General features: G+C 39.7%; 1 protein-coding gene across 3 annotated transcripts in view; it reads right to left on the reverse strand.

Annotated features, from left to right (window-relative positions):
- Positions 1-1,256: 1,256 nt before the first annotated feature.
- Dolk (Dolichol kinase) overlaps positions 1,257-27,588 on the reverse strand; it is a 188,672-nt gene continuing 162,340 nt past the window's right edge. For all 3 annotated transcript variants that reach the window (XM_067142775.2, XM_067142776.2, XM_067142774.2), the window contains exon 8: positions 1,257-1,663. In XM_067142775.2, coding sequence (XP_066998876.2) covers positions 1,613-1,663 — 51 coding nt within the window. In that variant the 3' untranslated portion in view covers positions 1,257-1,612. The remainder of the gene's footprint in view (positions 1,664-27,588) is intronic.

Below are 27,588 nucleotides of genomic sequence, written 5' to 3' on the forward strand. Positions count from 1 at the left end.
AAAATTTCCTCCACATCAGATAGTTCTTTCCCCCGCCAGTGTAGTGAATTGAGATTTTCCGACTCATCGGGTACTCCCAGGAAGCCGATAAGTAAACGGGCATAGTTTTTGCCCTGGGACTATCCACTATTTGAACACCCCCCCCCCCCCGCCGAAAAAAGGACGAAGATTGTTCATGGATCACAGATGTCTGCGTCTTGGTCATTCCAGTTCTGTAGCTTTGGACTGTTAGTTCGGCAGCATAGTACTGTTCGTTAAAAGTGAAAAAATGTGTGGTTTTTCATTTGATTATTTCATATGAAGGCATTGCTTTTAATTGCGCCATTCCTACCGACGTCATTGTAATGACCCATGTTCATTTCAGTTGGGAAAACCACTAAGAGAGTCTTTCTGAGAATCTATAAAGGCAGGCGGAGAGTGAGTGTCTGCCATTATAATGAAAACTCCCTAAACTGACTGAGACTGACAGTAGGCAAGGTGGCCTACCATTACAATGAAAATTCCCTAACCCAGTCTTGATATGAGAAAATACGTTGGTGACTTGCCCATCGTGCTTCTAGGGCAACGTTAAGAGCTATGCAACTTAATACAATCTTGCTCACAATGTTTACACTACCTAACCTAGAATTCTGTATAAAATTTAGAATTCCGTAGCGAAGCATGGGTACATCAGCTAGTATATATATATGTATATAAATAAATAAATAAATAAATAAATAAATAAATAAATAAATAAATAAATAAATAAATAAATAAATAAACTAATAAATGGGAGATAGAAATAAAACCTCAGGCCATCCCTATTGGGTATTTAAACCTGCACCCATGTACATTAACAGCTCATATGGTCTGTGCCCATTCCAGCTGAACTAACCATGCACATGCTGCATAGTTGGTGAATGCCAGTTTACCCTGTATGCTGTACGCAGACCTAAAGCACACCTGCACATTGGCAAACATTTTGTTTTCCGCAGCAGTGGGTTACCAAGGTGACAGAGGAGGACTTCTGCATTCATAATTTTGTCTTACTTGTTCATAATTTCACCATGGCATGAGGCCTACAGGCCACTGCAGATGCAGCACCATCCACACTGTCACGTTCCAGTAGGGTTTGATGTTTGCAGGATGTCTGCAAAATGCATTTAGTCTAAAGCTAAAAAATAAAGAGGCAGTAGACTCACATGGTATATTAGTAGGAAAAAACAAAAACAAAAACAAAACCTGTTCTCCCAAGTCCAGCTCGATTTGGGTTGGAATAATTTTCATGATCCTTCCGCAATTTATTTTTTGACCATTTCATCCCTATATATCATGGGTTCAAGAAGGAAGAATGTATGTCCAATATTAGAGATGTCTACAGTAAATTTATGATTATTATTTCAATTTCTTTTAAACAACTTCTTGTTTGGCAACTGATTTCAGACCTCATTTTATAGTCATGAATAAATAATATTTACAGAACAACTGGCAGGTATTTTAATGGATTTACTACAAAAATATTTATGCAACCTTCCACTACGTAACTTTCCCTATATTAACACAATGTAAGCAATAAGAGGCAGAACTAAGTTGTCCACTTGATCAGTCATTGCTTCCACCAGAGACGTAGCAATTACAGCACCAAACATCTTTGTAATATCATACGGGCAGCTATCCAGGTAACCTGTGAAATAAATAAATAGAAAAAACAACACCATAACATTATCGGAGATAGAAATAAAAACACAAAACATCCCTGTTGGGTATTTGAACCTGCACCCATGTACCATACATTAACAGCTCACATGGCTTGTACCTGTTCCAGAGAATTAGAGTAGGCAAAGCTTTATCTGATCCTGTAATAATTAAGAAGGGAATTCCTCAACGCAGTATTATTGGACCTTTGTTGTTGTGTATGTTGGGTATTCAGCCCGAAGGCTGGTTTGATCCTCTGCAGCTCCACCAACAGCTGTCATAAATAGCCTAGGCATCACTGAAGAGGCATACTAGGGAAATGAGGAGTGAGGGTAGTTTCCTGTTGCTTTCCTCAACGAGCCAGCCGCTGCTATTACATATCAGTCTGCCAAGCCCACTGAAATGCATGCATGCACCAACCGACCCTATGAGCGATATCTTCACACCATTCATAATAGGGACTGGCTGCATAAGCAATGGTATTACTAGCATCACTGATACCTCAGTCACTTTCAAATTGTCAAAGCCAAGGATGAGACTGAGACAGGTCAATGAAAGTAACAAATTTGATATAGCCCATACCAGAAGACATAGTGCACTGTAAACACTACATCTCGCCAGCAAAGGCATCATATGTAGTTATCATATACTTTGTCAAAAACAAAACAAAAACAAACTTCATCATCATCATCATCATCTTCCTTCCAAGTATTGGGCCATGTCCCGTTACATTTTTCTTTTTGCAAGACTTGAAAGCAATCAAATGTCCTTCCGACGGATTGCTAGCCTGAAGGAATTCAATACGGAACTAATAATGAAGTTTATAACCTTGAAAGCCTGAAGAAAAAAAATAAATAATAATCTTGGGATAGAGAATGTACAGTGATACAAGGTTCTACTCTTCTGGAGGATTTTGTACAGAACAGTGATAATGTAGCCTATACGAGTGAAGAATTAAATGTCACACTTTTATAACTGTGGTCTAAAAACTGGGACTTCTTAACATAGACGGAAATCAACCTACTGAAATTACCCTTGAGAAACTGGAAGGAATGATAAATAAACTGCACTGTCATAAAGTACCAGATGAAATTAGGCCTGAAATGAGAAGGCGGGGTTGAAATGGCTCCACAGAATGTAAGTAAGGTACCTCCCGACTGGAGAAAACCAGTAACTGAATCTATTCATAAGCAAGGCAACAAAGGATTGCAACACCTATCAAGGTATTTCATTGATCAGTTCACCAACCAAGTAGGATGAAAACAGTGTCGTTTCAGACCATAGAGGACTAGGTAATCAGAAGGTGTCGAGACAATGAAAAATGCTATGCAAGTTATACGAGGGGCTTTCAATATATAATGCAACAGATTTTATTTCTCGGCCAATTTCGGTTTAAAAAATTGGAATTTTTTTTACCTTTATGTTTTCTTATATATATAAATGATATGAGTAAAGGAGTGGAATCTGAGGTAAGGCTTTTTGCAGATGATGTTATTCTGTATAGAGTAATAAATAAGTTACAAGATTGTGAGCAACTGCAAAATGACCTCGATAATGTTGTGAGATGGACAGTAGGCAATGGTATGATGATAAACGGGGTTAAAAGACAGGTTGTGAGTTGCACAAGTAGGAAAAATCTTCTCAGTTTTAATTACTGCATCAATGGGGTGAAAGTTCTTTTTGGGGATCATTGTATCTGGGTGTTAATATACGGAAAGATTTTTATTGGGGTTTAACATAAATGGGATTGTAAATAAAGGATACTGATCTCTGCACATGGTTATGAGGGTGTTTAGGGGTTATAGAAAGGATGTAAAGGAGAGGGCATATAAGTCTCTAGTAAGACCCCAACTAGAGTATGGTTCCAGTGTATGGGACCCTCACCAGGATTACTTGATTCAAGAACTGGAAAAAATCCAAAGAAAGGCAGCTCGATTTGTTCTGGGTGATTTCCGACAAAAGAGTAGCGTTACAAAAATGTTGAAAAGGTTGGGCTGGGAAGAACTGGGAGAAAGACGACGAGCTGCTCTCGGTTAGCATCACAAACCATGTGGAGATTCCATAATTCTTCAGATCTGCAGACAGTGAAACGTCTAGGTATTTTCATCTCTGAAAGTCGGGGAACTCCTGATTCCTATTTCTTGAACTTCCGCTGCACATCTCCTGGTAATGGGTCATTCCAACCCATCTACATATCCCAGCTGCTCTGGATGAGAATTTTCGGAAGTAAGGTGAAAGGACAAGTAAATATTACGGGGTTGAAAACCTTCTGGGCCGCAGACAAAATTCTTCTGCAAGTGATGTCACCAGATCCACCCTCAGATATATTACAAAAGATGACATCATTGTCTTTATCCCACAGCAATCTGAGAACAGAAGAAACTTGCTGACAATTACTCTCTCCTTTTAGTGCGATATGTTGCCAGCCATGAAGTTAAAATTTTGCAGCTGATACCAGTCCTGTGGATTCAGCGATGAATTCATCCATATCTTCTACTGACCACATAAAGGGAGCTCTGCAGCAATTGTGCCATGTTTCGGTATTCAGGTGGGCTATTCTCTAGATGAAGATCAAGTACTGCTGCCAGTAGAAAAGGGGTACAGTTGAGGCCAAACACTACCCGTTTCTGTCCAAGTACTCTGAGTTTTCTCCTCTCAAAGTCCTCCCACCACAAGGAACCTCAAATAATCACTATCACAGGGGGCAAGGGATATTTGAAGAAAATCCTTCTTTAAATCGCCAATCACACCTATCTTTTCCCTGCGGAACCTAGTCAAAACTGGGGAATTTGTTCAAGCAAATATGGTCCCTTCTTTAGACAGTCATTTAGGGACAGATTTCCCTTCCCCTTGCATGAGGCATTAAACATTGGTCAAAAAGCAGTAGTGGAGTTTTCTGTGAAAACACCTCTGTGTGGCAAGTAATGACTCTACTTATCAACCTTGAGAAGGCACTTCTTTGATTATGCCTTCCTTCTCCCACTCCTTAAACACACAGTTTTAGTACATATATCTACTACTATAAATCAGTTTGATTGTTGTAGATGTGCATCTTCTCTCAACAATATCACAATTCTCTGAAACATCTTCAGATCTGTCATTGCAGGGCATAAGTAATTCATAATGCCCCTCCCCATTAATTTGCACTGTCTCCTTGAAATGTTCAAGTGCAGCTGCTTTTAAGGCATCTTTGGATTGCTTCTCAGCTAGATCCTTTATCCCTAGTGTGTCCAACATCCAAAGATCAGTTACTAAGGAGTTCAAGGTTAACAATGATATAGCAACTGCACTAGAAGAGTTTGAAAATCTATCCATTGATAATCTCCCCAGAATGACCCAACTGAGTCTAGTTTCGACAGCCACAGGTCCACATGTCAAGTTTCGTACTCTACCAGCGAGTAGAGGTCCGCAGGTGTCAGCACCCAACAGCAATTCTATCTCCGGCCTGTCATCACCACAATTGGAAATAAATATTTTTTTTAAGATTCTTCATCCAAACCCCTGCATAACTCGAGGGATCGTGCTACAAATGATGGCCTGTTCCAGAACTGGTACCTCACACTTATATTTCCCATCTACACTGGTGAGTCTTAGTTGGTAGCTGGAGTATATTTCCTTCGTTGTTTCAGTCCCTCCAAATAGAGCACTATTTTCTCAGAACCTGAGGGCTTCACTTGTAAACCATTGGTGGTCTTCAGCAAATACGACCGTTGCAATTCAGTATCGATTAGGGCTCTTACAATGTGCTCTTGATTGTTCCCTGCAATCCTTACCATCAGGGTTTGTAGAAGGACTTCTTTGCTGCACGCCTGATTACTCAAGAGAGTGCTGGGTTCCATCTTATCTGTCTCTTTTTTTCTGATTCTCCTTCTGAGTCTTTTGTGGAGCTCAGGACACATTAGCACCATATGCTTTTTCCCCACAGCCATGACACTTTATACTACATTTATAGGCTTTTGCCATATGACCTTTTTTCAAGCAATGAAAGCAACATCCTGTTTTCATCAAAACATTCTTCCTTTCTGCAAGAGTGCACGCTCTATTTGGAGGGACTGAAACAAAGGAAATATACTCCAGCTACCAACTAAGACTGCAGGAGATGAGAAAGGAAACTTCACTGACTGGCCCCATTATCAAAGAAAAGGTGCTTATTTAGAACAAACAATTGGAAGCAGAAAATTATAATTTTACTGTGAGTGAAGGCTGGTTACATTGCTGAAAAAGTGTCATAAAAAATTCAAAACTTGGCAATTTCAGGTGAGAAGTTATCAGCTGATGATGCAACTTCAAGCAAATTTGTTTCACAATCTGAGAAATTGTTAAGCAATATGATGTAACACCCAGTCAAGTGTATAACATTGATGAAATGAGCCTTGAGTATACGATGCTTCCACAAAGAACTTTTGCCACATGAAACAACACTGTAAAAGGGACAAACTTGCAAACGAGTCAGTGACTTTTGTTACTCACAGCAATGCTAATGGTAGTACTAAATTACCACTCTTTATAATAGGCAATTGGTTCTGGAACAAGAAGAGACTGTTGATGCTGATGAAATGGGAGACCCAATTTTGAGGTCACAGTTTGACAGAGCTATGAGAGACCTAAATAGGAACAAGTCACCTGGAATTGATGAAATGAAATGGCGTATGACTTTTAGTGCCGGAAGTGTCCCAGGACATGTTCAGCTCGCCAGGTGCAGGTCTTTGGATTCGACGCCTGTACGCGACCTGCGCGTCATGATCAGGATGAAATGATGATGAAGACGACGCATACACCCATCCCCCGTGCCGGCAAAATTAACCAACGATTGTTAAAATTCCCGACCCTGCCGGAAATCAAACCTGGGACCCACGTGGCCAAAGGCCAGCACGCTAACCATTTAGCTATGGAGCCGGACGACAAGATTGTTAAGAAAGGTTACATTCCAGCAGACTGCCTTAGGAGAAACCAGCATGGCAAGGTTATTCCATCTAATGTAAGATGAATGACACAGGGGAAGTGCCATCCGATTTTTGGCAAGAAAGCTGGTGCTGACAAGTGTGAAAACTACTGCACCATTAGTTTAGTATCTCATGCATGCAAAATTTGAACATGCATTATTTACAGGAGAATGGAAAGACAAGTTGAAGCTAAGTTGGGAGAAAGTCAATTTGCCTTCAGAAGAAATGTAGGAACACGTGAAGCAATTCTGACTTTACATCTGAATTTAGAGGATCGAATTAAGAAGGGCAAGCTCACATACTGTACATGGCATTCGTAGATCTAGAAAAGGCATTTGATAATGTTGATTGGACCAAGCTATCTGATTTTCTGAAGATGATCAGGATCAGGTACTGAAAAAGAAGAATTATCTACAATCTATATAAAAATCAGTCTGCACTGATAAGAATCAAGGGCTATAAAAAAGAAGCAGCAATCCAGAAAGGAGTGAGGCAAGGCTGCAGTTTGTCCCCCCTCCTTTTCAATTTTTATATATAAGAGGCAGTAAAGGAAATCAAAGGGGAATTTAGGAAGGGAATCACAATCCAAAGAGAGGAAATCAAAACCTTGAGATTTGCCGATGATATTGTTATTTTATCTGAGACTGCAGAAGATCTCGAGAAGTTACTGAATGGTATGGAAGAAGTCTTGAGTAAGGAGTATAAGATGAAAATAAATAAGTTGAACGAAGGCAGGTGACACAGGTAATATTAGATTAGGAAATAAAGTCTTAAAGGAAGTAGATGAATATTGTTACTTGGGTATAAATTAACTAACAATGGAAGAATTAAGGAGGACATAAAATGCAAACTAGCACATGCAAGGAAGAGCTTTCTTAAGAGAAGAAATTTGCTCACTTCAAACATTGATATAGGAATTAGATGTTTCTGAAGACTTTCATCTGGAGCGTGGCACTATATGGAAGTGAAACGTGGATGGTAACTAGCTCAGAAAGAAAGAGAACAGAAGCTTTTGAAATGTGGTGTTAAAGAAGAATGCTGAATCACGAATAAAGAGATACTGAATCAAATTGGTGAGAGGAGATCGATTTGGCTAAATTTGATGAAAAGAAGAGATAGAATGATAGGACACAACATTTTAACACACCCAGGACTTGTTCAGTTGGGTTTTGAAGGAAGTGTAGGCAGTAAGAACAGTAGGGGTAGACCAAGATATGAATATGACAAGCAGATTATAGCAGATGTAGAATGCAATAGTTACATAGAAATGAAAAGGTTAGCACAGGATAGGGTGGTATGGAGGGCTGTATCAAACCAGTCTATGGACTGACGACTCAATCAACAACAACAACAACAACATAATAGGCAAACCAAGAATACTGAGGGGACATTCAAGAATTTGTCATACCTGCCAGGGAATTACTGCCATAAAAAAATCAGCCTGGACAAACAGCAGCCTTTTAAAGTAGTGGTTCATTGAGAAGTTAATGCCTACAGTTGAACAATGTTTGAAGTAAAAACAACTTTCTGTACATGCTGCCATCACATCCACCTGAACAGGAACTTTAAGAAAAAAAGGAAATAAAAGTTGTATTTCTTCTACCCAACATTACGGTACTTCTCTCAGAGATGATGCTTGTTGTTTAAAGGGGCCTAACATCTAAGGTCATCGGCCCCTCACTTCTCTCATCCAACCCATGGATTAAGGGGTAATTGAAGAGATATCACCAGAAATATGTAGCACCGATTTTAGAGAACAGAGAACATGGCAGCGACCTGTTTGAGGTAAGGAAATATTTTATTATGAAGGATGCTATTAACATAATAACGGAAACTTTTCTTTTTTTGCTATTTGCTTTACGTCGCACCGACACAGATAGATCTTATGGCAATGATGGGATAGAAAATGCCTAGGAATTGGAAGGAAGCGGCTGTGGCCTTCACTAAGGTACAACCCCAGCATTTGCCCAGTGTGAAAATGGGAAACCACGGAAAACCATCTTCAGGTCTGCCGACAGTAGGGTTCGAACCCACTATCTCCCGGATGCAAGCTCACAACTGCGCGCCCCTAACCATACGGCCAACTCCCCCAGTATCTGAAGCTTTGGAAGAAATAAAAGCATCAACACTTGAAAAATCATGGTGTAACTTTGGCCGACAATGACAGTTGAAATTTTTGAAAATCAAGATGAGACACAGGCAATTGTCCAAGATTTGTACATCTTGAAAGCTGACGTTCAAACCAATGATGTTGATTAGTGGCTTTCTGAAACTAATGTTTAGTGCATAATGGACGAACTAGATAATGATCAGATAATCACAGGTATTATCCAGAGTGCAGACAATACTTAAAAAAGAAGACTTTGAAGATGAAAGCTATGAATCTCTTTCTGCATGTTGTAGGATGAGGCATTGTCAATAAGCATTGAATTGGGTTCCAAAGTAGGGATCAAGTTCACTTTTAACCAATGAATATTATAGAGGTATTTCCATCCTTGACTGCACGTATAAGATTTTCTCTAAGATATTACATAATTGGATTGAAGAAGAACTTGATCAAGAGTTAGGTGAATACCAGGGAGGCTTCAGACCCTGGAGAAGCTGCTCTGAATAAATAATTTTGAAGCTTCTCATGGCATATTACAGAAAACGAAACAAGCCCCTTTCAATAACGTTTAAAGATTTCAAGGAAGCTTACGACTCCATCCACAGACCATCATTATTAAAAATTTTAAGACATTTCGGACTTCACCCAAAGCCAATCAAATTGAACTTACTCAAACTAATACGATTTCTAAAATTAAATTCAGAGGAGAACTTTCTGAACCATTCTTGGTAATAACTGGTTCAAGACAGGGTGACTGGATTGTCACCTCTTCTTTTTAACTGTGCACTAGAGTACGTTATGAGGGAATGGTAGAGGAACAACTCGAAAAATATAAAAATTGGAACCTAGTAGGATAACATACATTTGAACTGTCTAGGATTTGCTGATGATCTAGCTCCTCTGCCAATGATATTCAGGAAACAAAACAACAAATAAAATCTTTACAGGAAATAGCTCAAAATATTGTTTTGAAAATTTCATTTGAAAAAAAAAAACCAGAAATTATGCTAACTCAATTTCCGCTTGCAAACGAAATTAAGCTGGGAGACCAAGAAATAAAAATTGTAGCAAAATTTAAATATTTAGGTGAATTAACCACATATAACCTGAACGAGAAACCAGCATGGCAAAATAGAATAGATAAACTGGTTACAGCACAGCATGTTACCAAGAATACATATAATAAAAGGTGTCTCTCAATAGCAACCACATTGAAACACTACAAAACAGTCACCCAGCTACAAATTACACTACATATGCATATGAAACATTATTCTAAACAACAAATACAGTTGCAAGAGGGTATTCAAGTTAGAAAGGAGAATAGTGAGATCCTGTTTAAATAAAAATTATCAAGTAAACAGAGTCTACCTTCCAATGGAACACTTTATAAAGAAATAGAACCTGTGACTAGCACAATGAAAAAGAAACTAATATCATTCTTAGAGCATCTAATATGGTCACCAGAAAATAGAATCAATAGAAAAATAATAGAAAAATTATGGAAGAGTAAGAGTACGAATAATATTAGATGGATCACAGAACTTAAAGAAAACACAAGAACCGAGCTCGATAGCTGCAGTCGCTTAAGTGCGGCCAGTATCCAGTATTTGGGAGATAGTAGGTTCGAACCCCACTGTCAGCGGCCCTGAAGATGGTTTCCGTGGTTTCCCATTTTCACACCAGGCAAATGCTGGGGCTGTACCTTAATTAAGGCCATGGCCGCTTCCTTCCCATTCCTAGCCCCTGCCTGTCCCATCATCGCCATAAGACCTATCTGTGTCGGCGCGACGTAAAGCAATTAGCAAAAAAAAAAAAAAAAAAAAAAAAAAAAAAAAAAAAAAAAAAAAAAAAAAAAAAAAAAAAAAAACAACACACGAGAGAGTTACATATTACAACAGAAGATTTAAAATACCAAACAATACACTCAAGATATTGAAAGATAAACACACTAGACTACAGACAAAAATCAACAAGCAGAGAATAGGAATAGTGATTCCAGAAGAAGAAAGAAAATTATGTTCAGAAATGATGAAACAGTATTGGGCTGACAAAAAGAAGAAAAACCTCCATAAACCTGACTAAACTAGTCCTATGTTGGCTAAAAAATTAAAATACAATAAATAAATAACACTGAATACAATATTCATATCTTCGTGGTAGTCTGAACCTTTCTTGTGGGACTGATAAACAAGCCGCGTGTTGGGAACAAAATCTCTCCTACCACCAGCATGGAGAATAATCGGTCGTTCTCCTCTCGAGATGGGGAGGTAATACTCCTGAAGTGCTATTGTCAGTCCAGGCTTTAGGTGTAGCTGTCTGCAGTACAGGGCTCTAGTATAAGACACTTGGTAACACCGTAGCAACGTGTGGCTACCGGCTGCTCAGGCCTGTAACTGAGAGACTGTGCTGCTTTTCTTCTGATTTACAGTTTGTAAGTTCAAAATGATGTAGTTAAGTGTTAAACATGTATTCTTGTGTAGTGCGTGGTTGTAAGAGCAATCATGCCTCTTCAATTAAAGCAGCAGAAGGCTACATAAGTTTGTTTACATTTCCTAAAAATGTAGCAGGTCAAGAAGATTGGATTTGCATTATTGCACAAGCCAACTGGGAACCAAATGACAGGTCGATTGTTTGTATGAAACATTTTTACGATTCAGACTATTACCATACAAAAGTATGTATGTAGATAAGGATGGCAAGGAATGTGAATATGTATTCGAAGCCCTCGTTTTAAGTGACAACAGAATGCCAAATATATTTCCAGGCTTACACTCTTATCTTAGCAGTAAGGAGAGTGTAAAAAGAAAATCACTGGAAGATACAAGAAGAGAGGTGGAAAAGCTGCAGAAAAATTCAGAAGAGCATGAGAAAGCTACAATATTTCTAATTCACCAGAGTGGTTTGTACATAGTACTGAAAGTGTTTGTATATTGCTTAAATTAGATATTACATCTGTATCCTAGGTTAGTAGTAGTAGTAGTAGTAGTAGTAGTAGTAGTAGTAGTAGTAGTAGTAGTAGTAGTAGTAGTAGTAGTAGTAGTAGTAGTAGTAGTAGTATAAACAGTGACCTTAAAGTTGAGATAATGTGAACGGTGGAGTGATACCTAATGAAAATGTACTCACAAGTGATGAAGTTATTTTTAGGAACTTAATTTTGAATGAATGGAGTCAGAGGCAGCAATTCAGTATTGTAACCATTTTCATAACTTTTTATAGACTATGCTACTATGTATATAGGTTTTGTCTTTGTACATGATGGGGTGGCCTTCTTCCTTGTACTTATTTATGGTTGTAAGGTAAAATACTCGCACTCCTTTTAATTCATGTTTCTCGACCAAAATATTACTATTATTCATAATAGTAATGTTATTTGCTTTATGTCCCACTAACTACTTTTACGGTTTCCGGAGGTGCCGGGGTGCCAGAATTTAGTCCCGCATGAGTTCTTTTATGCGCCAGTAAATCTACCAACATAAGGCTGATGTATTTGAGCACCTTCAAATACCACCGGACTGAGCCAGGATCGAACCTGCCAAGTTGGGGTCAGAAGGCCAGCGCTTCAACCGTCTGAGCCACTCAGGCCGGCCTTTCTATTATTTCTTGTCTTCTTCCACTTGAAGCCTAATACTTTTACAATAATTCTCAAATTGGTGCAACCTCCTTGGAAATCAATCTTTTCAAACACAGGCTGTAACTTAAATATTGATGGAGTTGTTTTTCTGATAAATGCAAAATTCCTGGATTGTGAATCAAATAACACACTTATCAAAATCATCAATGTCCATTACACGCTTCTCCCCTTTCCGTGTTTTCCCTGGTGTACCAAATGAAAATCCTTCAGTCTCGTGTTGTCTCTGTTCTACTAAAATTCTCTTGACCATCCTCAACAGCACTTGTTGCACCTGCTACTCTTTGTTGTACTTTCAACAACTTTCTTCTATACTGTTCTTGCATTTTATTTTCACTTTCCTCAGCTTTCTTCATATAATATAAACATTTGGTACAATCTCTCGTGTTTGTCCCCATTTTGTCACAAACTTCAGTTTAATAATAACAATGTTATTGGCTTTATGTCCCACTAACCATTTTTATGGTTTTTAGAAACGTTGAGGAGCCGTAATCCCACAGGAGTTCTCTTATGTGCTAGTAAATCTATCGACATGAGGCTGACATATTTGAGAACCTTCAAATACTACTGGACTGAGTCAGGATTGAACCTGCAAAGTTGGGGTCAGAAGGCCAGTGTCTCAACAGTCTGATGGCTTCAGTTTAGAATTTACATGCAGCATAAATCAGTTGGCGCACGAACGGTAGGAATCTTCACTGGCAATGAACTAATTTGCTTTAATCTACCGACTCTACTTCCTAGTCAAGTCTGTTGCAAGAACCTTCTCTTCCCATTCTACTAGGATACTAGCTGTCAACCAACATGACATAGCTCCGCCAGCAAGCTTTCCTTTCTCTTTGAAGTGCCAAATTGATTTGAGGCAGTTATATATCTATTCCAGTAGGATCTATCGTTAATGTCTTCAGGAATTTTACCAACACCGTGCATGTCTGCTGTTAGGCTAAGGCCACACGGGGCAGTAAATACAGTTGCAGCAAGCAGTGAAAACTGAACTACGGCAATTGCTGCCGCTAGACGCCTCACAGTGGCAGCAAATGCAGTTGTAGCACAGGCTCTGTTGGATGGACTTCAGATTACTATTTTCGGTTTTTTGTAGGAATATGTTCACTGTTTTAAGAAAAAGTAATAAAGAAAATTATAAAATTATGGAACTTATTTTGTACTTACTTAATGCATTCCTTTCCTCACTGGGCATTTCTTCCCATTTGGCTGCTGCAATACTTCGTGTTACACTTGTCCACGCTTCTAGTTTTGTGTTTCTATTTTTACAAGTGTCACATCGAGTATTATACAAACATGGATATTTCTCTACTTCCAAAATGACATGTTCACTGTCCATATACTCCATATTTCGTAAATGCACTAATTTTATGTACACAATGAAGGAAAATGAAATACGCAGTAAGTACCATCTCGCGTGGCCACCATCCAACAGCTTATGCAGTGAAAGAAATGGGCTCTGGCCTATCGTTTCAACAGCAAGACCTTGAACTGCTTCCGGTGCACTGCATTTACAGGCATGTGTGGTCCTTCACACTGGCAGACAAGGTGCACATTTTTTCTCCTGCATTTGCTGCTCACTTCTAAAAGCATTAACTGCTCGTGTAGCCATAGCCATATGTTGTCCATCTACTGCTGCACTGGCTTGACACAGAGTCATGTCTTCCTGAATCATGTTGTTGGGGGTGAGGGTATGTGCTTATGTCACCAAATGGTTCATGTGTCTCATAACAGGATCCCACCACAGCTGACTGTCTCTCATTCTTTCTACAGTTAAGTCTATAAGCCTACACCAAGTTATCAACACACATTCTTATTTCTCACATGGTCGCAGCACCTCAGTCTGAGGGGTCATCAAATTAAAAAATTATACCCTCACAAAAGCTCTACAACCAAGCGAGTTAGCCATGCGGTTAGGGGCATGCAGCTGTAACCTTGCATTCAAGGGATAGTGGGTTTGAACCCCACTGTAGGCAGCCCTGAAGATGGCTTTGCATGGTTTCCCATTTTCACACCAGGCAAATGCTGCAGCTGTACCTTAAGTAAGGCCATCACCACTTCCTTTCCACTCCTAGCCCTTTCCTATCCCATCATTGCCATAAGATCTATCTGTGTCAGTACAATGTGAAACAACTTGTAAAAAAAAAAAAAAAAGAGCACTACATTTTTCTCCTTGACGAAGATAAATAATATCAAGCAAAGGTCAACAAAAACCACTCACCAACCATCATACTGGTGGCTACACATTCCATAACAACAAAAACTTCACAGGAGCCACTGCAACTAAATGTAAGCTTACTTTTCCAGTAATTGTGACACCTATTAACACTTTCCACTCGAATGTCGAGGTCTACTCGACACTTGCTCTCCACTTCAAAAATCAACATGGGACATTTGACTGCTTGAAAATGCCTATGCAGAAAGGTGGTAGTTGCATGTGTCTCGAACTCTCTCGTCAAACTTCGGAACATCTACAAGTAATCTTTCTCCCAGTACAGCTAGATATTCCATGGAGTGTATGTAGCCCAACTCTCGCTGTGCACCAGTCCAGCTTTCATGGCATTAACAAGTAGGTCGAGTCAGTTACGGAAGGATAAAAGTATGCATATTTCCAATAGCAACATTGAGGATACAGTACTAAATAGTGACAGTTATATATCAGACATTTCTGAGTTTAATGCTGGTGAATCAAGCACTGAACAATCCTCAGTTGATGAAAGTTATATGAATACAAACATTGATGCAAGTGCAATGCTATGATAGGATTTTTCGCATGACGATGGCGGGCCAATTGAAGATCCTTTCTCCAAACAAACAGGGTTACAGGACGTCAATCCACCAGTTGATGCAAGACCACTAGAATATTTTTAACTTGTTTTTAACAAAAATGTTATTGAGGGTACAGCCAATGAAACTAATAAATATGCTGAGGAGAAAATTTGTAAACTGTTGCTTACAATGAAGTCTCGGTCCACATGGAGGAAATGGACAAAAGTGACATTTACTGAAATTTCAGTGTTTATTGGTGTTATTCTCAACTGGTTCCCTATGAGAATCAACATCTATGTCACATTGGACTTGTCAGTTTATCTAATGTACAAGACCACTTCTCCCAGTAATGGGTAAAACATGTGCCATTTTTTGCGATGTTTTTAAGCGAGATAGATTTATGCAGATTTTCTGGATATTGCATGTAGGTCCTAATCCACGAGATATTGAAAGTGACTATTGATGCAAGTGTAATGGACTAGTATAACTTGGAAACAATATTCTCTAACTCATGGGTAAATAATGAAAATATAGAGCTAGATTATTATTATTATTATGATTATTAATGTGACTTGTGAGGTGTAGCTATGAAGTTACCGGGTGAGTTGGCCGCACAGTTAGGAGCGCGCAGCTGTGAGCTTGCATCCGAGAGATAGTGGGTTCAAGCCCGACTGTCGGCAGCCCTGAAGATGGTTTTCCTTGGTTTCCCATTTTCACACCAGGCAAATGCTGGGACTGTACCTTAATTAAGGCCATGGCCACTTCCTTCCCATTCCTAGGCCTTTCCTATCCTATCGTCGCCATAAGACCTATCTGTGTTGATGTGACGTAAAACAAATAGAATAAAAAAAAGCTATGAAGTTGTTTACGTCTATTATTGTTATTATTATTTATGTAGTTATGTCCGGACTTAACACAATGCGGACCGGTCCCGAGAAAACTCATGTTTGCCTGGTCGAGCGTTACGGACCGGTCCCGAGTTATCTTGTGTTAGCAGCAGATTGAAGTTTAGTGCTATCTTTTGAGATATCAAGGGTGATAGAACTCTGTTATGTATGGTTCTACACAATCGATAGTCACATTTCTTTTCGATTATTCTTCATATCATAGATTTTCTTTGCATTTCCGGACAACATGTTTACAAAGTTCGAAAAGCCATGCAAGATGGCGGCGCCCAGGGATCGCACGTGTTTAGACAAGGATGAAATTATTCATGAATTATGTGCTGATACAGGCTCCGAATATCCAAGTGGTGCTGAATATTTAGAGTTCGATGATGAGATATCTTCTAACGGAAATGTTTCAAGTGATGACGAGGATATAGCCTTATCTTCAAGGTGTGGAACTCACGTAGCGCAGAACGAGTCTGATAATTGTGTTACGGGTGTAAATATTCTAAATATTGTAAATAATGTAGTGTTTTCTGACAAATGGGTTATGGACAACAGTGAACTTAGGCTAGAGGATTTTTTTTTTTTTTTGCCAGGGGCTTTAGGTCGCACCGACACAGATAGGTCTTATGGCGACGATGGGATAGGAAAGGCTTAGCAGTTGGAAGGAAATGGCCGTGGCCTTAATTAAGGTACAGCCCCAGCATTTGCCTGGTGTGAAAATGGGAAACCACGGAAAACCATTTTCAGGGCTGCCGATAGTGGGATTCGAACCTACTATCTCCCGGATGCAAGCTCACAGCCGCGCACCTCTACGTGCACAGCCAACTCGCCCGGTGTAGAGGATTCTGAAGGTGCTCCTGGTATAAAGGTATGGCCTAATGAATCTGGAAACATAAAACAAGTAGCAGGACTTATGTTTGGTGAGGAATGTAGCTGAGCAGACAAACTTATACTATAAGCAGAATTCACATTCTCATAATGTATACCCTAAAACACTAAAGTGGACTAATGTCACTAGCAGAGAAATTAAAAAATTAATGCTCTGTGTATCTTGATAGGGCAGGTGAAGAAATCATGCCTGGCCAACCGATCCCCTAATAGAAAACTCCATATTTCCGAAAACTACGAGCCAAAATAGATTTCAACAAATACTTATTTACCTGCATTTCAACAACTATTCAGGAAGGCCAAAAGAAAAAAACACACTAGTCCTTCAAAAGCTAGTGAAGTTCTGACAGTTTATTTGAATGCATGCACTCCAGCTTTGAGGTAGTTAGAAAGTGGCCGGGAACAGGGCTGTGCATGGGGTGAAGGGCACCCAGTCTGCAATGTGTTAATTTGGTATAATCATGATTGTATTATTTGTGAGGTTATGTCATGAAACATCTGCTGTATATATATTAATAAGAGTTTAATTAATGTAAGAACACGTAATTAATAGTATATAATTTGTTATTACTCGTATATATGATGTATAAATCCAATGCAATGTTGTGCAATACACAAAATAGTCCAGAACAACGTATCTTTGGCACTATAGAGTTACAGAAAAATCCATTCATTGTAAACTGGTTATTGGAGACTCTCGAAATTACGAGAAAACCTGTTATGTCATATTCTTCTAGAAGCCTGGCCAGGCAATGTATATAAAGAGGCAGTCTTGAGGGTTGAGTGGAATTGTTTTAGTGAGAGTTATGAGTGCAAGTCATTAATCAAGTATGTGAATTTGTTACATTGGTAGTTGGTTGAAATGCAAGTCTTGCAGTCTCCAGTCTTTTTCAGCTTCTTCGTAGGATTGTTTTGTTCATGATGGCACTTTATTAGCTTGTGTGTGTATAATGTGTAAAAAATGTGTAAATAAAAGTGTACACAACTGACAGCATTTTGTGTGTGCGTCTTTGTAATAACAACATTGGCGACCGTGACAAGGACTGAAGAATAATTTTCGTTAGTGATACAAGTGTATCAGAACAAAATGCAAGCGATACTGGAAAATACAACAACTTAAAGACGAACTTGCAAAGAGAAATCTTCTGATGGATGGCAATAGGAAATCATTGAAGAAGCGGTTACGACAAGATCTCATAAAAAGTGGCGAAGATCCCCAAAAGTTTTTTTTTTTATCGAGGTGGACGAACATCCGGACTCGTCAACCAGAAGAAGAGGTAAATATGACTACAATGTGTTCCAACTTAATGAGCATGATGCAGACACTCAATCCAACTTAACAGACCAAATTTCAAAAGTAAATGACACACTTTCAGATAAAATTTCAGATGAAATTTCTCAAGCTAATTCAGTTTTAACCGGACAAATATCACAAGTGTACATGCAGGCTTACAAAGTAGAACAGTACCTAGAGTCGAACATTTCAACCGTAGATGATAAAATTTCATCCCAAGTTAGTGATGTCACCAATCAACACAACAGATATCAGTCATCAGGTCAAAACTGGGACAAGTTGAGCAGATCGATAGTAGGGTAAGTCAACTGGAAGAGAACATCTTGAACCTCAAGGAGGAGGCGGAAATCCAGGTTTCCGGCATAAAACAACAGGTTGAGGGGAGAATTTATACTGTCAAGAGAAATTTTGAAAACCGTATCTCTGACGTTTAGGGAAATTTTCGGAGCCGCATATCTGCCATTGAAGGAAGGTTAGAAAACCGGATTTTGTCCATCAAGAGAGATGTACAGAATATGAGAGAGACCATCCCTCACGCGGTAGAAGAGATTAAATCGAACAGGACCTATCGCCACGCCTTCAACCGCCTCAAACCTAGCCAGTAATACAGGACGCCTAGACCCGAAGGCGATTATAGAGAGCCTTCTGGAATTCCATGGGCAATTGGAGGAGAACCCGACTAGCTTCATCGAGGGATCAGTCAGTCTACTAGGAAGGACTAATCTACCGGAATACATCTTCGTTCAACTCATCACACCGTGGATAGAGGGGCAAGCCACTACTTAGTGGAATAACTTGAAGGGCTTAAACTTAAACTGGACTGATTTCAAGAGGAAGTTCCTTGCTAGGTTTAATTCTGAAGGGGTTAAGAGCTCTGTGAAAAGGAAGCTACTGATTCAGGCACAACCCACTGGCATGAGAGCTAGTGTGTTCATCCTCCACAAGTACCAGCTCTTCAAGTGGCTGCATCCAGAAGGAAGCGAGAATGAGATCTTATCAGACATCATAGAGCTACTCTACGATAAGCTTAGACCCCTTGTGAAGGTATCACAACCGAGATCCTTTGATGGTCTGAGTAAAATCATTGCACAGTTGGAAGAAGAACACAAAAGCAAAGCCATGGAAGAGACCAGCTTGGTTAGGAAATGCTACCAGTGTGGAGGAACGGGACAACGGAAGATCAAATGCCCAACTTTGGCATCGGAAAACTAGGTCCGGCCCATTCTGGATTGAGGGGGGGTGGGATCGGTAACCAGAATGCGCCTCAAGACCTGACAGACAAGCAATCCTGGTCAAGTAGGAAAGGGATTGGTCAGATTGTAAGTAGAACAGGCTAATCTTGCCCAGCTATTATCCTGAGGATAGGCAACGAGAGTTTTTCAGCCATACTCGACAGTCAAGCAAGCCATTCATTTGTAAATGGGAATATTGCCAGATTACTACTGCAAATGAAGTCTCACCATCTCGGAAGGGTAGTGGGAGCAGCAGACAGCGTTACCTATTCCAACCAAAGACAGACTAACCTAACCGCTAAATGCATGGACCTGCAGTGATTCAGAACCTAATACCTAACATCATATTAGGTCATGATTTTCTGGTAGAATACAAGGTGATCCTAGACTATGCAGCTCATGAAGTCTTTTTGGGAAAAGACATGACGTCTGAGGGTCGCCTGGCATGATGGAAATCTCCAGACTCACAAGGATACGGAAGTCGACGTCGAACTGGTAGACATCCAGTTAACGCATCTTCAACCTAGTGAAGAAGAGGAGCTGAGATGTGCCTTAAAGGACTTTCCGGAAGTCATCACCAATAAAATAGTATGGACTATTATTGTAATGCACACCATTGAATGCAGCACTTCCTCACCCATCAAGCAACGTCCATATCCAATCAACCTGTATAAGTGCAACTTTGTCATTCAGAAAATTCAAGAGATGGAAGGGCAAAGTCTCATCGAACCCTCTACATTCTGTTGGACTTCACCTATCGTCCTACCGAAAAGAATGGGGAGTATAGACTCTGTGTGGACTTTTGCAAGTTGAATGAGAAGACAGTTAATGACACCTACCCCATGCCTGACCTGAAAAACTCGCTGAAACAAGTAAGTGCATCTAAGAGTTTCAGCACGCCCGATCTCAACTCCGGATACTGGCAAGTGGAGGTCGAGGAAAGTTCTAGACCACTGACCGCCTTCATGGCACCGAGATGATTGTACCAGTTTGCAGTGATGCCTTTTGGACTGAAGAATGCTCCTGCAAACTTCATGCAACTGATGGAAAAGGTATTGTCTGGATATGTTGGAGATTTTTGCCAAGTGTATCTCGATGTCATCTTAATCCACAGTAAGAATTTTCAAGAACACCTTGTACATCTGAAGAAAGTGCTGGAACAACTGAAGATTCATGGACTGACCTGCCAACTGGAGAAGTGCCACTTCGCCCGTTCCCGCGTAGAATATCTTGGCCATGACCTAACATATGAAGGTTTAGACAGTGTGCCCATTGCATTTTCTGATGTGTTTTTTTTTTTTTTTTTTTTTTGCTATTTGCTTTACGTCGCACTGACACTGATAGGTCTTATGGCGATGATGGGACAGGAAAGACCTAGGAATGAGAAGGAAGCGGCCGTGGCCTGAATTAAGGTACAGTCCCAGCATTTGCCTGGTGTGAAAATGGGAAACCACGGAAAACCATCTTCAGGGCTGCCAACAGTGGGATTCGAACCCACATGCGAACTCACAGCTGTGCACCCCTGACTGCACGGCCAATTTGCCCGGTCAGGCCAGAATTATATGAAGAGAACTATAATTTAAAAGTTCACAGGAGGCCAAGACCGAGTAAAGAGTACACAATTTCAAAGGCTGTGAGTAGAGAACATAAAAATATCAAATGGATTGTTTGAAAAGAAACAAGTAAATATTAATATATTATTATTACACTAACTATTCTGCCAAGATACTGGACGGACACAAAACATTTCAGCTGAATTAGAAAAGAAAGATATTAGCCAAGTTAAATGAAATACTCAAATATTACTTGTTCTAAAGAAGAAGATATGGCATAATACACATTATTCAGTGCAGAAGAAAGGAATCACAGCGTGAAATACGTAGATTTGAATTAAATACGCTCACAAACTGGTCAGACAAGGAGTGAAATGACACGTCGAAGCTTATTAAGAATAGAGATTGGAGGACAGAAAAATAACCAAGAATCATTAGCAAGAAGCAAAATTAAGAGATTCTTAAGCCTTAGAGAACAGAATTATTATATAAAATTATATATAAAAATTAAGGCAAAGAAAAGATCGAAGATACACTGAACCCAGTGTTAAATATTTTGGGAAATGTCAGATCAATAAGCAAAAGAAAGATACTAGCCAATACTCAAATAAATATTACTCGTTCTAAAGAAGAAGTTGATGAGATATTTGATTTTCAACAAGCATTAAAATAAACTCTTACTTGTTGGGATTATTTTATGTTAACACTAGCACAAGAGAGAAGATGATTATGACTTGCTAAATTCGAGGTGGACCGACCTGGAGGTGAATATGTAACCAGCCAGCCAACCAAACCTGATGAAGGAGAGGACTCCAGCTGACCCATAGTATCCAGCAGGCCGAGGACTACAGATGTAGCGCTCAGAGCTACAAAGTCGCCATAGCCAGTGAATGACAAGCTAAGTTTACTAAATTGTTTGTCCAACCCTTGTCCCGTTTCCCTACAGGGTCGGGTATGAGGTGAGGGTTTTTATGACTGGATGCCCTTCCTGACATCAACCTCATCAGAGGAGTTAATGAGATGAAATGAATGACGTGATATATGATAGTAGGGAGAGGGTGAAACCAGGTGCCGGCACATAGCCTACTCCTGTCGAATAGCACCAAGGGGTCTGCTCAAGGCTTAACGTCCCCATCTGATGGATGAATCACCATCAACAGCGTCATATGCCCTCACTCCGTATGAGCACTGTGGAGAGGTTTGGAATTTAATCCAGGCTTTTGGCATGCAATTTAGTGATTAGAAATTGTATACCACCACCTCCCCTACCCTGTCGGCCAACATTCTGATGGTGAAATTTTTTTCGACCAACGGGACTCGAACTGACAAACCTCGGTGCCAGACCGTTTAGACTTCAGCGCCTTAACGATCATGGCCACCAGTTTACTAAATTATAGTTCTTAATTAAGTTAGAATGTAGTAACCTCATGAAATTTATAGCAATTGTGAAGTATTTAAGGTAACAAGTGACTCAGTGAAGTGCAATGATTGAATTATATATTACGAGGTTAAGTTGTGATAAAATCGATATATCTCAAAGAAGTGATTATACATGTATTGAGTGTATTATGATAGCTAAGGAATTTATGATTATTTGTGAGAATGAATGTAGATTTCACACAGCAGAATGAGAGTATATGCACATATTACATTTCTTAAATGGGTTTTGGAGCCGAACATGCTTACTAAGCGTCATAATGAAATGATATGGAAAGGGAGTGTAGATTATATGAGTTATTCCTTGTCAATGTGCATTATGAAATGGTATTATGGAATACTAGGGGCTAAATATTATTCTGTGAGATGAATTATGATCCAATGAAGTGAACAGAGATACAATTAAGCTTAATATGTCGTAGGAATTGTGTTATATATGAAGAGGTTATGATATGAAGAAAAATGGTTATGTTGTTTATAACTGATTGAACTGAGCGATATATAGAAGTGAATGGAGTAATATGAAGGAACTGAAATGAAGTGTTAGGAAGATAGTTGCAGCAAAGACATAATGATGGATGCTAAATATAAATATTCATATTATGGATCAATTATAAGAAGCAAGTACATGGAATGATTAATACTTCAAGGAAATATCGTAAGACAAGGTAGGCATGGCTAACCCAGACGCGTATATCAGAGTAGATGGTTCCTGCTATATTAAAATAAGGCTGTATTGTAAGGAAATATCTATAGCAAATATCATATAGAGATCAAACACAAATTGAAAGATGAGTGGGTTGAATAACATAGACATCAGAGATAATATTGAGCTACCATATTAAAATTGAGAGGAGTTACTTATCTTTTCAACGCAAATAAGGCTTCATGTAAAGTTAAACATGGAATAAGCGGATGAAATTATGGCTAATTAAGAACTAGTAGAGTTAGTAATGAGGTTTAGATTATTTTATTTGTGAAAGATATATGATGATTTTACGAATACATAAACATAGTGAGACTAGGATGGTAGGTGCCAAGATTATAAGTGGCAATAGGTGTTAGTAACCTTAGCATGTCAATCAACGGAGAGAACGGAGATGAAGCGATATTCATAAAACAATTAGATTGCGTAACTTGAAAGAAAACATCTAAATATGAATCATGTGTTATATGAATCAATAATATGATTGATTTTATTTTTTAAAATTTGACTATTATTTAAATAATGTGATTGATTAACTTAATATTTACATATCAAATTAAAATGTGAAAACAAGATGTTAGCTCATGTCAGGATTGAAATTGAATTTTATTAAGTCAGCGCTGATATAAATGAAATCCATGGATAATGTTAATTGATTTTCTTCTTCTCCTTCTTCTTGTCGTTTGGGTCTACTGAGGACCACGGGGCTCGTTTCGACTCCTTGTATGGAAATTCTGTTTTTTCTTCGTCCAGAAAGCTTTCATCGTCTGGCTGTGTGCTTGTTTCCTTTCCTCGGTCCACTTCGGTCGGGTGGTGCCTGTACTCTGTCTGCTGGTGAGAGACTCTGGAAAGCACCTTGAAAGGTCAACTGCTGGAATAATACACGATCCTGTATGGTTTGTTCTGACATCCCCAGCTGTTCTAAGTTGGACTTCACTGTGGTGATCCATTTATTTTTTGGACGCTTTCCCTCTACCTGTAGTGGTCAAGATCTTGCTGGTAAGTCTGTAAGTATTCATACGAGTCAAATGTCCATAAAAAGTCAATCGCCTCTTCCTCATGAATGTAACTATGTCTTCTTGATGGTCATAGATCTCATTGTTGTGCCTTATCCTGTAAGTACCATCCCCTTCTCTTATTGGTCCTAAAATCCTCCTTAGTATTTTTCGTTCCTTGAGCTCTAGCTTCCTCAGTGGACCTTTTCTATTCATCAGAAGACACTCAGAGGTGTACAATATGGACGGTCTTACTACTGAATTGTAATGTTGGAGTTTAAGGTTCTTAGAGAGGCACTTGGATGTATATATGCTCTTATAGGTATGGTAGATCCTTTGCAACTTGGTGCATCTGGTGTCTATTGCTAATGTCTCCTTCTTGGTTGCTGAAATCCACTCCCCTAGGTACTTCACTGCAGGGGAATCTTACGAATGGTGGTGTTTTCCAATGGCAGAGTAGGTGTGACTCTCTTTATGTTAGTCATGAACTCGGTTTTCTTTATATGTATTTTATGATTTATTGGATTAATATTTTAGCAAGTTACTTTCTCTTTTCTTCTGAATTAAATTAGATTAATAAACTTCTTACTATAGATTTTTATATGTGTGAGTAATTAACTTATAGGTAATTGATGTAGGATAACTTAGTCTTAAGTGGATTTTTGTGATTTCTGATGGTACATGCATTGGAAAACATGTGGTAGGATGGAGACATTCATTCGGTATTGAATTATTTCGCATGAGGTCGAATATCTCTTCTGAATTCACATTAAGCCGAATTATTTTCATGAAAATTTACCCTGAGAGATTATCGAGCTGTTGGAGTATTTTTATTTGTGTTGTACCTGGACGCAAGATGGGCACAATAGGCAACTAGAGAAGAATGGAGCTATCGAGGGGAAGCTGAACGCCCGCAGACCAAGCGACAAGTACGTCAGTTCCTTATCTTGTGTGCATGGTATAGCAGCTTCATGCCACACTTTGAAGAGAAGACAATACGACTCACCGATCTACTCCATAACAACCGCCCGTTTCGATGCACCAGCAAGGAAGAGGCAACACTCCAAGGCAATAAGGCTGTGATATGCAATGCTCCCGGTTTAGCCCATCCTGACCCTCAACGGAAGATCCATCAAGAAGGAACTGATCTGGGAGTAATCATGCAATGGCAAGAAGAAGACAAGCCCTGTAGGACCATGACGCAGTGAATTAGGAGACAGAACACCGATAGTTGACTCATCCTGAGGAAATTCAAGATGTGCTATAAGAACTTTCGGGTTGATGGAGAACTCTTGATGCCCAGATCTCACCTCTCTGACACACCTGCAGTAGTGGTGAACCCTAGACAGCACACGATGGATATCTTCAAGAAGTTCCACGACAGCACTGAAGCAAGACATCCATGAGGTGAAGAGAAATACCAGTCTATCCGACAAAGATTCGTCTGGGTCAACATGCGGAAATACATTCTTGATTCTTTGAAAGGGTGCTACATTTTCACTTGCACCAAGGCGAGCAACAGGAGGCCAGATTCCATTCAGCAAGTAAGACTGCTGCCAGCACTTGGAGGTCATTGCCCTGGACTTGATTGATCCTTACCCTAGAACACCACGGGGTAAAACAGGACTCCTATTAATCACTGACTACTTCACAAGACGGAGTGAGGCATTTCCGATACCAGAAGAAACGACAGAATGCATCACCAGTCTTCTACAAAATGAGCTATTCAGCCGCTACGGTTTTCCGTGGTGCATTCTGTCAGAAAATGGGAGTCAGTTCCCGTCAAGGAAGTGGCAGCAAATGATGACTGAATGGGGTGTGGAGCACTGAACCACCCCTTTCTACAACCCAAAGGCCAATTCAACAGAATGATGGAACCAGGAGCTAAAAAGGATGCTATGGGTCCACCTAATAAACAAGGAACATCGACTGTGAGACCGACAGGTACCGCAGTCACTCTTTGCTCTGTGACGATGCATCAACCGTGTCATCGGCTATTCCCCAGCGGAGCTGTTCCTTGGTTGACAGCTATATGGCACCGGGGATTGGGAGATTCGTCCACCACCCACGTCTGGTCAAGATGATGCAGCTGATTCCCTAGCAGAGTGGCAGGAATATCAGCAGCAGGACATCAGGGAAAAGCAAGCTTTGGCCGTGAAGTGATCTCTTACCCAGGCCAAGGCTCAAGATGTCGAAGAGACCCAGATCTTCCTACCAGGTCAACAAGTGTTGCGTCGTAACCACCCAGTCAGTAATAAGATTGGAGGGTTTCATGCAGGTCTGATACCTAAGTGGGTTGGTCCCGTCGAGGTCGATAAGCAGCTGGGCCATGGTGTTTACTTACTGAAAACCAATTCTCTTGTCAAGGTCCACTCATCCTGAGTTGCGGCGAGTCACCCAACCGCTGCGTATACAGAGTAAGCCTGGCACTGCTACGGCTTCACCTGCAGGAGAGGCTACTAATGACACAGCACAATCAGTTCATGAGGAGGAGAACACATCATCTACCACCGAGGAAGGGGCTGGCAGCGAGGCGACAGCGACCCCAGACACGGCACGATCCGGTCAAGAGGAGGAGAGCACATCCAACGACTTTGAGGAAAAGAGGAGGCAAAGTTGACGAGTGTGACAGACTGTTGAAATTGTTTCAAGTTATAGGGCGGATATTGATGCAAGTCTAATGGACTAGTAATAATAATAATAATAATGTTATTTGTTTTACGTCCCACTAACTACTCTTTTACGGTTTTCGGAAACGCCGAGGTGCCGGAATTTAGTCCCACAGGAGTTCTTTTACATGCCAGTAAATCTACCGACACGAGGCTGACGTATTTGAGCACCTTCAAATACCACCGGACTGAGCCAGGATCGAACCTGCCAAGTTGGGGTCAGAAGGCCAGCGCCTTAACCGTCTGAGCCACTCTTCCCAGCTAAGGGACTAGTATAACTTGGAAACAATATTCTCTAACCCATGGTTAAATAATGAAAATATCAAGCTCAATTATTATAATTAGTATTATTATAACTTGTGAGGTGTGGCCATGAAGTTGTTTACATCTATTAGTATGATTATTATTTACATAGTTATGTATGAACTTTATTTGGTATAAGCATGACTGTATTATTTGTGAGGTTATGTCATGAAACATCTGCTGTAATATATTAATATGAGTTTATTTAATGTAAGAACACGTAATTAATAGTACATAATTTATTATTACCTGTATATATGATGTATAAATAGAAGGCAATGTTGTGCAACACAAAAAATAGTCCAGAACAATGTATCTTTGGCACTAGAGAGTTACAGAAAAATCCATTCATTATAAATAGGTTATTGGAGTCTCTCGAAATTACAAGAAAATATGTTGCGTCATATTCTTCTAGAAGCCTGGCTAGGCAATATATATAAAGAGGCAGTCTTGAGGTTGAGTGGAGTTGTTTTAGGGAGAGTTATGAGTGCAAG

This window comes from Anabrus simplex, chromosome 3 (assembly GCF_040414725.1).
Source record: "Anabrus simplex isolate iqAnaSimp1 chromosome 3, ASM4041472v1, whole genome shotgun sequence".
NCBI classification, from domain to species: domain Eukaryota; kingdom Metazoa; phylum Arthropoda; class Insecta; order Orthoptera; family Tettigoniidae; genus Anabrus; species Anabrus simplex.